The 14,538-nt window shown below is 44.6% G+C and overlaps 1 protein-coding gene across 1 annotated transcript in view; it reads right to left on the bottom strand.

Moving 5' to 3' along the window:
- Positions 1-12,235, bottom strand: part of fstl4 (follistatin-like 4) — a 114,993-nt gene extending 102,758 nt beyond the window's left edge. Inside the window, exons 1-2 of the mRNA XM_062535820.1 lie at positions 12,089-12,235; positions 5,886-5,919 (exon numbers count right to left, since the gene is read on the bottom strand). Of these exons, the coding sequence (XP_062391804.1) occupies positions 5,886-5,919; positions 12,089-12,235 (181 nt within the window). The remainder of the gene's footprint in view (positions 1-5,885; positions 5,920-12,088) is intronic.
- Positions 12,236-14,538: the final 2,303 nt, after the last annotated feature.

Genomic DNA, 14,538 nt, shown 5'->3' with positions numbered 1-14,538 from the left:
TAATAAAAAATGAATCTGACTGCGTCCATACACAGCAACAACGCTGCAGAAATAAGCCTCCATTTGGTCATTTTCTTTTTGGAAGGCTCTCAGGCTCCAATATTTCACTGTGAATAATCAATGCAGAGCGCTAATTAATAATAAGAGCGAGGCGCGGTAGTCATGTACAGTGGGAGCCCTTCTCACCCCGCTCTGGGCCGCCTGCCAGAGGCCCTGCTAGCAGGAGGTCAGCTAGCTTTTCTCTTCTATTTCAACCGTAGCGTTATGGCTCACATAAATATCCCTTTTTGCAAATACTGTATGTGTGTGTGTGTGTGTGTGTGTGTGTGTGTGTGTGTGTGTGTGTGTGTGTGTGTGTGTGTGTGTGTGTGTGTGTGTGTGTGTGTGTGTGTGTGTGTGTGCACAGTAGGCTATATATACACACATATATATAAACATATAGATATGCTAAATCAGAGTTCTCTTCCAGTGGATTCTATGCAAGGCCATAAGCAGGGAAATATAAAATGCAAACTAAGCATACCCATACCTTGGAGGCCTGGACTAATTTACAGATAACAGCATTACAGCAAGATCCCTAAATGGCCATTACATGAACAACGATTTTGATGGATGATAGAACTGCCAACTAACACATTCAGTAGGATCCAGGAAGATATAGCCTGGCTATACGAAGGTGTTCGTGCTTTCAACACAAACTCTCACACTTCCCATAGTATTGCGTATGTGTCTGACACATATGGCATATGCAGGAATTTCTCCGGTTGTGTTTACTGAGTCATGTAACCTGACCTGACAGCATCTGATGAATATTTCCACTTCCCCGGAGATATGCAAATACACTTTGTCCTTTATGGAGTGACAAAGTGGTGCAGAGGAGCTCACCAGATGAGATTCCCATCTCAATAACTTATTTTCTAACTCCTAGCTGGCTGGCTGGCGAGAGAAAGGAACACATCATATGAATTCAGCACTATCGTTTATTTTTTCACCCCATAAACCTGGGCCCTACTGATGCCAGGCAATAAAAGTCCTTGATGTAGATAGAGTGGGTCTGGAGGGTAATACAACCTTGTTGTCAAGAGCATACTGTCTGAATGATAGCATAAGAGGGCTAAGCAGGTTTATTCTATCTCTAAAACCAACATAACATAAGTAGCATAATTAGTCCACAAAACAAATAAATAGTCATTCTTGAGGACATATAGCCTACTGTACGATGCTAACAATGTTGAATACTGCTAGCATTTTTAGCTCAGATATTGTGATATCTTGGCATGACAACATTTGAGTCTATGATTCAGATGCCTTCAGTCAGGCCTAGACTATTACTTATTTGGTATGATACACTTTTCAATAGGAAAAGTGACCAATAATGCTACTAACACCAAGTCCTACTACACGCGGTGTGAGCGTTAGCGCTAAAATCAGTTTAATTACATTGTTTTCAATCGGGGTGTCCTAATTGTACGGGATGCAAAGCAATTGTTTTTTTTTTTAGCAGAACTTTGTCTCTATTTTCTTTCCGTCAACCACATTGCCCTGCTATTTTGAACAAGAAACATGACACAATCGAGGAGACTATTTAACGGATTCAATGTAGATAGAGAGTATCTGATGCTACCAGACAGTCGCTCGCTCAGATGTGGTTAGGACACCATGCAATGCTTTGGATTCCGCCTCTGGTGTGGGACTACAGACCAGACCTACAGTGTTTTGTGACAGGTAAGACCACTGTTATAAGATGACTTTGGAGCCCTATCATGAAGTTTTGCCACTTTAGTGAATTGTAGTGCAGCCTGCAGATGAGTTTCACTGACAAAACCTGCTGGGTTTCACCAATAATTGAGGGGAAATACTGAATATTGCACGTATTTTAGTGAAAGACTTGGTCCTCTGCTAGCTCATGCCACATGAAGTGTGTAGCAATGTTTTAAAAATATATTTATTGGAAGTGCTTTATCATGTTTCAGAGTTTGTTTCTTATTTTTCTCAACTTTTTTTTGCAGCTGAGAGTTGATTCCCCTAGCTGGAGAGACCTCTGCACCTCACTCAGTCAGAGGCAAGTGCTATTCATCGTGTGCGAGTAAGGTTCCGGAAGTCTCTGGAGAATATGATGTGCCCTCTTTAAGTCCTTCAACTGCATCTCTGAGCACGCTCAATATGGGGCTTAAGTTTTGGCACCGCTCCCTTCTGCTATGACTTTGGTCTCTAACCCCAGATAGTCCCGGGTGCAAATCAAAGCCTGGAAAGCAGAAATCCTTTGATAATAAGGACGCTCGCACACATGGGTTTCCGTTGTGAGTTTTCCTCCCGACGGAGGTTTATGATGCGAAGGATCCACTATCGGCCTCTCCAGCTAATCTGAGGGCATCTGCTTCCGTGTGCAATTTTCTGTGCAATTTTCTGAAGACAGCCATGGCTCAATGACATGTTCCATATCTTCTCCGGCTGTTCGGCCGGGGCAGCCTTTAATGTGGTACATCTTAATTAAATAAAGTGTCAGCACTCAGCAGACATTGCCACACTACCACCCAAGAGTGACGCACAGTACAACCAGTTCCAGGGTAGGTCTTAATTACTCTCAATGATTTCTCTTTCATCTGAAGCAGCTTGTCGGGATAACTGCCAGATCTTACCAAGTTTGTAACGACATGGTTCTTTCAAGTACTGCACCACATCACAGTCTTCTTGTTTTCCTCCGTCAGCTACATGTGAGGAAAGCAAACACTCTGCACACACACACACTGGCAGAATCATACTCACATGGATCGTTTGGTTATGTCTAGGCCCACGTTAGTTGTTATAACAGTATGGCATTACGCCAGCATTTCTACTGAGTCAGTGCTTTATACATGTAGGGTTGAGAGTGCATCGGTAAGGTGGGGCTGGTTAGTGAGCGTTTGGAGCTTCACGCTCCCGGCGGTTTAGAGAGCTGGAGGTAATCCAAGGCTGGTGCCAACTGCCTACCTGAGGAATTAAAAGCCAGAAAGACAGCTCAGTGGGGACATATGCTTGGGCCGTCTCACACAGACCCATTTTGCACAAGCTCCAGGGCACTACCGTGAGGAACACCTGTTTTAGATTTCCGGAGATGTACTGACCAGAATACCCATTGATTTTTCTATTGCGTTTTTTTTCTTTCTTTTTTTACTATCATTTTGCTCTTGATACTCTTTTTATCTTTTGTTTTTAGCATTTATTCCACTCTTCAAAATAAACAATATTGTGAATTTTAAATCAAATGAATTGAGGGGAATTGAACACCTTGCGTGCCTCGAACTGAATAGAAAATTCATATCTGAAATCTTTCTGGTCTTTTGCGCGTTGTAACCTCTGAGTCTTTGTTGCCGGACTCTATCCTGTAATCTCGCTGGGTGAGGTGATGGCTTGAAGGCTCTGACACGTGTGCTGTCTGAGGCGCCGCATTTGTAGCCTGGGAAAGGATTGCGAAATGGGGCCAACCGAGTATTTGGAGAGAAGAGAAAGGGGGGAAAAAAAACCTGCCACACACTCTGAAGTGCTTGCAAATGAGGTGAGGATTCCTCCTTGTTCAAAGTGATGATGCATGTCATTTACACCTGTTCACAACACTTCCTCTTCAGACTACTGACAGAAACCTCTGACACCCCCAACATTTCTGCACTGCCAGCTACACTGCAAGTTCATTTGTACTGTTCACTGTTCCATTCCTGGAGCCGGCGTGCTGTTTGTATTAGCTCGGTTTTCGTGGCACAAACAAGATGAAAGCTTGGCTGGGTTGGAGAGCGGTATCTGCTCGAGCTGTAATCAACCCTATGAGGAGCTGGCCTCACGCCTCATCTCAAGTGAGCAGGCCAGTAATGGGAGCTTCATTGTACACTGATCATCATGTGGCGTGTCCTCAGTGCACCCTGAGTGGAGATAGATATTAAACAATAATAGCAATGCTCCTCATTATCATCAGAATTCCATATTCATAACGCAGGCGTACGGAGAGAGGCCTCCCACTCCCCCGGCACTATCCAACGCCTGCTTTTATTTTTTACCTCCACTGACAGTCTCTCTCCCATTCTAGTCCATTTCAATTCCATTTCATTTTATTTATAAAGCACCAAAACAATTGGAAAAGGCCTCAAGGTGCATTACGGAGCCTACAGCCCAATCCTCTTCTCCTCCTCTCTACTTCAGTCCCCCACCCCTCCCACCCTCCGTCTCCCCACTCGTGCTATTGCCTGCTCCTGCCACTTAGAGATGGTTAAAGGGTTCCTCTGTCTGTGCTACCCTGTCTAATTCCCACGCAATTACTGCCTAAATGAACCACGGGCCTGGTTAACTGGGTCTGCCTCTGCTCATTGTTTAATTTGAGACAGTAACAAACCCTGATTAAAGCCCCGCTCGGGCTCATAAATTAAGCACTCAAGGCCATATTAATAGTTTCTTTCCAGAAGATAATCAAATCTATTCAATTGTGCTTTCTGGTGAGAGAGACAAAGAAAGAAAGAAAGAAAGAAAGAGAATGAGAAAAAAAAATGTATTTATCGTGTCCGTGTGACCTTTGTAACTACATGTGGTGTTCCCGACGTGACGCATCGTTTATTTATGACTTCTGTCTGAGCCGCTCGAATGGTGCCGTGCCACGTTTGCAGTGCAGTGGCTTCAGCAGGTAGCGCCGTGTCTCTCAAGTGAAAACTGGGCCATTATGATTAATGCTGGCGTCTGGAAATGAGGCAGTAAGACACTACAATACAATCCCTCCCATATCAGAGAGGAACAGAGAGAGAGAGAGAGAGAGAGAGAGAGAGGGAGAGAGAGAGAGAGAGAAAAAGAGAAAGAGAGAGGGGGGAGAGAGGAGTAGCGCTATAGGGGCATCCATAGGCTGTGAAATGATATTGACTAACACTAGCACTAACTGCAATTCACATGTAAAAAGCCAACAGGAGAGACGACCGCAGAAGGGAATATTTACTCAGAATGTTAAAAAAAAAAGCAATGAATAATTAGTCCCTGGAGAGAATTCATATTAGCAAATATTCACACCAAACTTACCTGTTCTGCCAACGCAAATACGGTATGTTTTTTTCTCCTTTAAAATTAGGACTAAATAGAATTTCTCTTTTCTGAAGGAAATTAGAAGACCCCATGTTGATGCAGATAAGTGCTGATGATTTCTTTGATAACTGCGCATGCAGATGGCTTGAGCTACACATGAAGGCCCGAGTGGAGGGACTGCGTCATCTCAGCACAAATGCCATTACTGTGAAGACTAGTCACAGATTTTCTCCTCGTAGCTTTGAACATGCTGAAATTCCAATGCGGTTCACTGGCCCAAATGATTCCAGTGACAGGGGAAATATTCTGCAACCAAATTATAATACAGCGCAGTAGTAGCCGGTATAATAATGTAGGACAAACAAAGCCGTCTCACAACACACACCCACACGCATCCACGTTGTCAACTGAATCATTTTCATGTCTTTTGGGCTGATGGCTTCCCAGCAGTAAATACCGACAACAGTCGTTTGACCACATCAGGTAAGTGCTTCAAGCACAATATGAAAGGCACTAAACTGGAACACACTTAAGCTGGAGATGTTACACAACGCAAGTGAGGCTATTCCTATCGAACACAACGCTGAGCTACAACCATGAGTCAGATCAGGGGCGAAGCTGAACTAAAACCACTTTAGTGTGCATGTTGTACTACAATAGTGACGCTGCTGTATTAGCGACGTGAGTTACTATCTTCTCCGATAAAGGACGTCACAATCATCATCAGGGGAGGGGGACACATTAGGGCAGGAGCAGGAGGACTGGTAAATCAGCACAGTAAATCAGACAGCTAGGCTACGCCAGCACAGTAACTCTTGGTATCACAGACAGGAAGAAGCAGGAGATGTACTCACGTTCAGAAGCTTTGCCTGCAGCCTCGCTCTTCTGCTGCATGGGAGAAAACACAGGGGACAGAATTAGCACCAGGACAGTGTTTGAGTTTCATCTCCACCTATGACAGGGTCTAATACAAACAGTGAATTTCCGCTCACTCTCATTCCAATATACATTACAATCTAAGATCATCCCATTTGAAAAAAAAATGAAATCTTTTTTTTATAATTTGTGGCTACTGATGACAGACTCAACTCAACAACAAACTCAGCAATAAAAGCTTGTCTTCATGTGTCAAAATAGACAAGGATGGGATGTGTACAGTACATGTTTTCATTTGACAATGTTCTTTGAAATGACAGTTTTCAAAAGAGTGAAGTTGCTCTGATCTTCTCACTGTAATTGTGTACAGTACAACAGTCCTCCCCTGTCTCAATAGGACGTACTAGATCACAGCTTTCTAAAAGAGCCTGTGACAAACACACTCTAAGTAGGGATTGTGGTGATCAGAACATTCCTTGTCTATTCCAAAATCCCTTGTGTGTTCTAACTCCCAATAATCCTAATTCTGATTCTGATTCTGATATTCTCTACAAGAATGGCCCTGGAAATACGGCTGATATCATAATACAGAGAGGCTATCTTCTATTCTTCTATTCGTGATACAATATTCCTGCACTCCAGTGTACTACGTATGTGCAATATGTAACAGTCGCACAAACCAGGTCTGTGGTCACCCCAAACCATTTCAAAAAACGCGAACACAACATGCGATTCCGGCTGCATCCCTGGCCACCTGGCAGAACAGCGGTGCCAGCAAAGTCCAGGGGCTCCCCATTCAAAGCAGTCTTTTTGATCCGCCGCGTTTTAATAGCCCTTCTGGCTCGCGGAGTTTACAAGTGCTATCTTTGATTGTCCACGTATAACAAGTAGCAGCAGCTCTCTGTGCAGGACTTGGCCACTGAAGTGGTTCAGTGGGGGAAAAAAGCATATGTGTGCGCTAGCCTTTGGCAGTCAGTTCACAGAGCGCCTTCATCCTCTGGGGCTTTAAAATCACATTGAGGCTTCTGTGTGATTACAGTCATTGCTCAGGCCAAGTTGAAATCCTCCTTTCTCCTGCCATCTGTCCATCTTAATTGCCGGGGTATGGCTTTCATATTTTTCCTGTCTCTAGAATACCCTGATTCTTCTGTATATTGCCGACACTTAGCAAATAAAGTTTCATCTGCATGTCAGCTTCACCTATGAATAATAAGATGTAGCCGACTATGCAGGACATATCTGGCCAAAGGTTTTTTTATTTTTTTTATTTTTTTTTTAATACAGGCGTAAGACGCTTCCTCAGTGCTTCCTCAGCCTATTGTAACATGATGTTTTTAAGTATATCTATAAAATGTCATTTGCGCTTGCTTTAAGATCAAAATACGACGACACATGCCTGATATAGAGATTTCAGACAAGACATCCTTACAGTTGCCGGTAAAATGTTTCAGTATTATTTCCTCTTGAAATAATCTTACCATTGATTAAAAAATCTTTCTTCCTGCTGTAGAGTCTGTTGTTAATTCCAATAACAGTGCATGGCCACCCAGAGTAAAAATCAATTCAAACTGAATCAATCGACAACTCTAACCAGCGTGACATTTAAAAGGCCACTATGACATGCACAATGAGAGAATCAGACCCAACAATTCAATTACTTCACATCGCTCAGTAAATTGAACTGCTGTGAAATTACTTTTTCCAACATGAAAAAGAAAAAAAAAATGTCTCATGCTACAGATCGTTTGACACAGAAACAAGCCCAGCCCAACAAAAATGTGTTTCTGATACAAATCCACACAAACACAGTTTTTCCCTTCCTCGCATCCACAATGGAATCTGACAGAGACCTTTTCTGCGAGCACAAAGACAAACTGCCCTCCTCGAGTGAATCTTCCTCAAAAGAGAGCTGCTGGGAGTAACAAGTCTTGAAGCAGCAAATTATGGCAATCCGTGATAAATGACTTTTTCCCCAACATTAAATTTGAGTCATTAGCTGGATCAGCTCCACACATGCTAACTGTGATATTTACAGGCATGATTTGTCCCATAAGTGCTTCTATTAATTGCAATTACTGCTGGCAGAGGGCCTGGAGGAGGAGAGGGAGGACAAAAGAGATTGGACTGGAGTCTGGAGAAAGCTTTTAAAGCAGCACGGTGTCGTTCTTTTACCTTAGAAAATAGGCTTCAAACCCGTTGTTGATGATACTAGGACTTACAGTAAGGAGAATGGAGACTCTGACATTACCAATGTGTGTACAGAACACCCGGTATTACACCTTACATTACTCCATTTAGCACTTTTCTTTTCCTGACACTTTTCATACAAAGTGACATACATGCGTCAATTATATTACAAGGAACTACATTGTACCTGAAGCAGCTTGGGGTTACTGTAGGTGTCTTGCTCAAGGGCACAATGGTGGAAGCTGGGAATTGAACCCACAATTTTTCAGGCTACTGCATGACCAGCTAACCACTATGCTACCAGTGCGCCACCACCACCTTATAACATGGCTGTCACAGATGGAAGCATGCCCCTTTTCAACGGATTTAGACAAAAAGGGAATCCCCTAAGCACTAAATGGGTACCCCGAAATGTTGAAAATGGATGAAAATGGGACTGCTATACACTGTTAAAGTATTACTGTTACTTTGTTGTGATCAAAAGATCCAGTAAATGTCAACGATGTTACTAAATGCAAACCCTGGTTGTTGTTTGCTTTCTTCAGGAACACATTTTTTTTGCTCTCAAATCAATCAGCAAGGTTTCAATTGGTGAGATTATGCGTATATTTACATACTTAAGATGCATTTTTTACCAACTACTAATTGACTGAATTAAATCGTTTCAATTAAGTCTGCTATTAAATGACTATGTCTGTCACAATCCAACGGTTTGTTTAGCATTACGTTCAGTCTCAAGTAATTCAAGCAGCGTTAAGGCACCATTGTCTATTGATAGGGCATGGTATCGACCACAACATGGTTATGATGTGGTCATGGGGGTTTTACGATACTAAAGAGGTTGATCTGTTCATGTTTCCAAATAGGCTACCCTCTGTACTTTCAGAGAAATCTCCCAAATTGTTCAATCAAAGACAACAAATTTTAGCCGAGGTCCATGCAGAAACAGAAGAGAGTGAGTTTAGTCTGGTGGGTACGGCATTGCTGCATAATAGAACAAAGCCAATCTTATCATGCCCTCATGCTAGGAGCTATTACAACTTCGACCGTTTCCTCAACTGTACTGAGGGCTATTCAATTACTCCTGGTGCATGCACACGCTGATGATATTACCTCCCTGGGTCAGTTTGCTTAGAAACTCACAAAGAACAGGTGAAGTGTTCTAATGACCCAGGCCCGGTCTAGAGGCCCCTGCAGGCCCGTGTTGAAATGAGCTGCCGCAACTTCACAATGGTGCTGTGGATACACTCCACATTGTGTCCAATTCTGCTTTTTAAAAATGCATTTCCTTTTAAAGTCTAATGTTTTCCTCCTGCGCTTTTCTCTATCCACAAGTCTATCTCGTCTTCCATTTTCACCCCTTCCTCTCCTGTTGTTTGTTCTCTCTGGTGAATCACCATGATAATCCAAAAGGCAAAGTTTCAGCGCAATGTGAATTGAATCTAGGCACACACCTTAATACAGCTGAACTGTGTGCTGTAAGGGTTGAGATGACTCTTTGAAGCAGGTGCGTTTCTGAGGATAATACCCCTCAAAAACGTCATCTCAAAAAGAGAGTTAAATACGTATTTGCATCCATGTATCCCAGCTAATCGCACCACTTAGCTGTTCTCGGCATCCACCGCGCCAGAGTGTCTTTTTAAAGCTCTAAAAGCCCTCGGTGTTTGCTCTGAATTGAAATGACTGATTTTTGACCTTCACGGGCCACCATCCTGAAAGCATACATCCATGTTGTTCAAATTCAGAGCGAGTGTGTGAAATGCCCACCATTTGCAGCTCTTAGGGGTCAATAGAAACATCTCTGAGAGTGTAAGAAGCAGAATGACTTGTATCGTCTGTCCTGTCATTATGACAATGGGTGAATCCTTCCATGCCGTATAGGCTGCTCTCATCAAAAGGAACTGTTGTGAACTGTTATGACAGGGATGAATACATTGTCTTGGAAGAAAATTGCTCATGTAACCTCCTGTGAAATTACATCTGCACAGGTCTGTGGTGGATACACGGTGTGCTTGGAGACTTCAGAATCAGAATCAGAGTCTGGTAACAGCCGCTATTTGGATTTGTGAGTGATTTCTGAATGTCTATTAAAGTTATTTCTCTGTCGATATCTTGTCTATCTTATAACAGACACAATAGCAGGATATAAACATCTCACTTCTCTGGCTACAGTCATTTTTGTTGTCAACAAAATCAACTTAAGTGTGCTCAGGTGACATGGATGACAATGTTACTGTTGCCCACCTGTCCAACACTGTATGAAGTCTGCCCAGGCAATTTGATTGATTTGATTTGGGCAAAGAGACTTCTCAATGGAGTGACTCCAGAATGAATTCCAAACTCAAATTTTGTGGGCAAGGTAAATTCAGTAAAAGTCTCCCCACATGGTTTGTGAAACTTTGAAAGTTTTAGAGCTCATACTCAAGTAAAAGTCTTCAACTCAATATATGAAATCTATTGGCTTTTCTTTAAAAAAAAGTATGCTCGCATTTCTCTCAGCACTATCCCTGAGAAAAGCTGGACTAGTTCTTTTCACTCTGTCGCTGGGTTTATCCATTTTGTTGTCTGTTTTGACCACCACCACCTCAGAGGGCTTTGAAGAACTTTGAGGTCTGCTGCCTCCTCGGCTTTAATCATTAAAGTACAGAGCTCCGGCATTTGGGAGACGCGTTTGTTTGTTTGTTTCTGCTGAAGCGTAAAGCTGCCATGGATTACTCCCTCCTGAAGGTACCTCCCCACTTATTCAGTGCAATTCACCACAGGGTTTTCCGAAGCCAATGCCAGACCAGCCACAAATTTGGTCTATTTCTCCATCCCTCCTGTTCCCTGACTATTGAGGGACCACGGAGGACCCAACAGCTTCGGAAAAAAAAGCAATGACATTCCCTCTCTCTCTCTCTCTCTCTCTCTCTCTCTCTCTCTCTCTCTCACTCCTCAACCCAACCCAACACCGTCCCAACCTCCCCCCCCCCCCCCATCCCCCCCGTCCGCTGCCAACGCTCGGCTCCCCATGGGCAATACAGACTCAAAACAGACCAGAGGGGTTTATGCTTAATTGCACAAAGAATTGGGAAAACAACTGCGGGGGAAATATTCTCTCTTCTCCGCACTGGCAGCACCACGGGACAATTGATTAAGGGGCGCGGAAAAGGGGTGAGGAAGGGGGGAGGGAGGGAGGGAGGGGGGGTTATGGGGAGAGGTGGGTGTGTGGGCTGGCTGGCAAGAATTTCATATGTGCAACAAATAATTAAATACTTTCAGAAGACAGGGAGAGTCTGCGTCTGCGCCGGGGCTTGGCAGGGAACAGACGCGCTCTCCTTTTTCCGAGCAATGTTAAACTGAGTAAAAGCACTTATTAAATGAAGGGGAAAAAACGCATCTGCAGATGGTATCTACAGAAGCGTTTGCTTAGTGGAGAGAGAGAGAGAGAGAGAGAGAGAGAGAGAGAGAGAGAGAGAGAAGAAGGCAACAAATCTACAAAGGCTTTTGCAGACAACAAGAATGTATTGTGATGCAAATGTGGACGAAGGAAAACAAAACATCACAAGAAAAGGAATCTAGGAGTGAAGAACGTTGGCATTTTTCATGGTCTGCCTGCCTGGCTGAGTCTACTCTGCAACTTACGAGCAGAGCCTTCAGCTTACAGTAACAACCCTTACAATAACCATGTCATTAATCTTCCTCTGAGGCCCTAGTCACATCACTTAATGAAATTGAGGAAGGTATCACAATTTGAGCCGTAACTTGGAGAGAGCAAAAAATAAATAAATATGCATCTTAAATGGTGCACTGCTTTCATATGCATAACTTCATAACTTCAGTATATTTGATACCGTGCACGCTATTTCAGAGGCTTATCGAGTCTTGATCTGCTGCCAGAATAAACTGTTTTCCTGGCACACTGAGAGGGTAGAGAGTGAGATAGAGAGATAGAAACAGAGAGCGAGAGAGAGAGAGAGAGCGAGAGAGAGAGAGAGAGAGATCACACACTCACCGGGGGCTGTGGTCCCTTGGAGGCGCTCTCCTCCTGCGCTCCTCTGTTGGCCGTGTCGGCGCTCGTCCCTCGTCCGTGGGCCAGACAGAGCACTGCCCCGAGCAGCACCGCCGCCACCAGAGCCCACACAGCCAGCCGTCGTCCCATCGCTGTCCAGCCTGTCAGGGAACCCAATATGACAACATGTCACCTGGGGGGGGCCGAGAGCAGGGGACCCCCACATGTCACTCGACAGTCACCTCCCCACCGCCACCGAGACGCCCCTGAGAGCCCCTCCATCAGAGCCATCACGCAGGCAGTGTGTGTGTGTGTGTGTGTGTGTGTGTGTGTGTGTGTGTCACCTCTGAGGCCTGACAGGCAGCTTCCTCCGTTGGGCCTCTCACACTCCGCTGTGCCTGTGCTTGCGTTGGGCCCCCCAGACAGTCATGAAATGCCAAGTGATACAATCCCCCCCCCCACACACACACACACACACACACACCTCTCACAACCTTGATGCACTGTTTGCTTTGTTTAGGGAATATCTTACTGAAAGCCAATAGATAAACATATTGCTCAATGCTAAGTTGGAAATGGGTTGTTAGAACAGAGTATAGAGCCGCTATAGCCACTAAGAGAAAGCCTGCAAGATTTTGTTTTTGTATTTTGTCACTGCCTATTGTTTTCTCTTAATAAACAAAAATGAGCTCTGAAAAGTGTATCAGGTGAACTGACCCTCTCTGCACACAGCTGTCATGCTCGATTTGAAAAGCAAACAGTATTTAGGCCGCCGTGTGATGGTGCCAGCGAGCGCTCTCTCCGATAACAGCGTGGCCTTTTCCCGAGCTGACAGCGGCGAGCCCCGCGAGCCAAAGCGCCACGCCTAGCGGTGGGGAGGCTCGATCGCTCGCTCGCTCGCTCGCTCCTTCCATACGCTGCTGTCAGCACCCATCCCCACGCACGCGCCCGAGGTTGCCGCGACGACAACAGCTGCCCCAGCGGGCAGGCACCACCGCCAGCCACATCGGAGCGCCAGAATTATCGCCGCCACCTGCATCGCCGGCTCGGGGGGGCCGCGGCGCAAAGAAGATGTTGGCCACAGCAGCGTTGCTGCAGCGAGGCGCATTACAGGTGAAGGGCATATTACGGGAGGGAGCCTTGTGTCCAGGCCTGCGTTTGAATCGCATCAGGGTGCAGCAGCGGTGGACACGCTGTAGGGGCCCGTGTGGCTTTTTACTGAAAAAGGAAACTATCTTGAGGGGAGGAACACTGGAAACATTTCAAAAACCTGTTCCGCTCAGAAATGCCTCCCCTCCACGCTATAGCGGAGCAGTGCCAGGGGATTGGCTGTCGGGCCTGTGTTTTTTACAGGGCTCGGACAGCTCCTGGGCTCACTTCGTGTTCCATATGGCCAGAGCAGATATGAAGGGGAGGGAGGGGGGGGGGGGGGGGGGGGCACAAAGGAATGAAACTGCCCGTCATCCGCAAAGGATCTCATATTTTACCTGCTATCACTTTGACACAGGGTTAACGAGACAAGTTCTTTCAGAAATGTTATATGACAGAGCCAGCGTGATAAATCTAAGTCAGACCGAGAGGTATCTCATGAGGATTTATTTGAGCTGGCCTCCTAACAGATAAGGTTATGAACCGCTACTTACACTAATGTTGGATTTTACAACCACCATCTTGGAACTGACAAAAACAAGAGGGTGGGATTAAGGTGTGTCGCCTGCCGCCTTTATGAGTCGGCTTGACAGGCCCGGAATATCTCTACCAGAAAAGTATAACACCAGAGAAGGCCATGGCCCAGGTGTTTGCACTGCTTAGTAGCGATGCCTTTGGGAGGAAAGCTCAAATCAAACAGGACAGATCAGATCAGATCAGATATCACAAACAGCAGCATTGTTTACTGGAATCAACAAAAGGTGAACAAATGGATTTGCGACCCTGCAAAACGAAACCAGTCACTTCGGTAAAATTTAGAAAATTAAGTTATTGTGCTCACGCGAACGGCCATAAACTAAGCTTTCCAACGATATGTACATCGAGGGTATTACACAAACTATTGCTAAGATAACCGCATCCAAAGTTGACATGGTTCTCCTGTCACGATATTCCAGAAGAGGAGAAATCGCCTTTTTAAGCGGCGTTAATGACTGCAAATGTGTCGAATCTTCGCCGGGTTTAACAGTCAAAATGTATGGTTTTGTCGAATTATGCGAAAACGTGCAATTCAACATTTAAACCCGGAAGCTTGTTTATTGAGGATTTTCTCAAAATAAGTTGTGCGCAAAGCGACTGATTTAGATTTGAAGGGTCACATTTAAGCAAGCTCAAGCTATTAGATATGCAACAGAGTCATATTGCTAATAGATTAGTCAAATGTTGTTTCAACAAGTTAAATGAAACAATCGTCAAACTTGTGTATACAGGCCTTGATTTTCAGAAAACTGAGACAGTGACAACTA

The sequence above is a fragment of the Sardina pilchardus genome, chromosome 5 (genome assembly GCF_963854185.1).
Source record: "Sardina pilchardus chromosome 5, fSarPil1.1, whole genome shotgun sequence".
Taxonomy (NCBI): domain Eukaryota; kingdom Metazoa; phylum Chordata; class Actinopteri; order Clupeiformes; family Clupeidae; genus Sardina; species Sardina pilchardus.
Note: the sequence above shows the minus strand (reverse complement) of the source record. Positions and strands in the feature narration are given on the sequence as shown.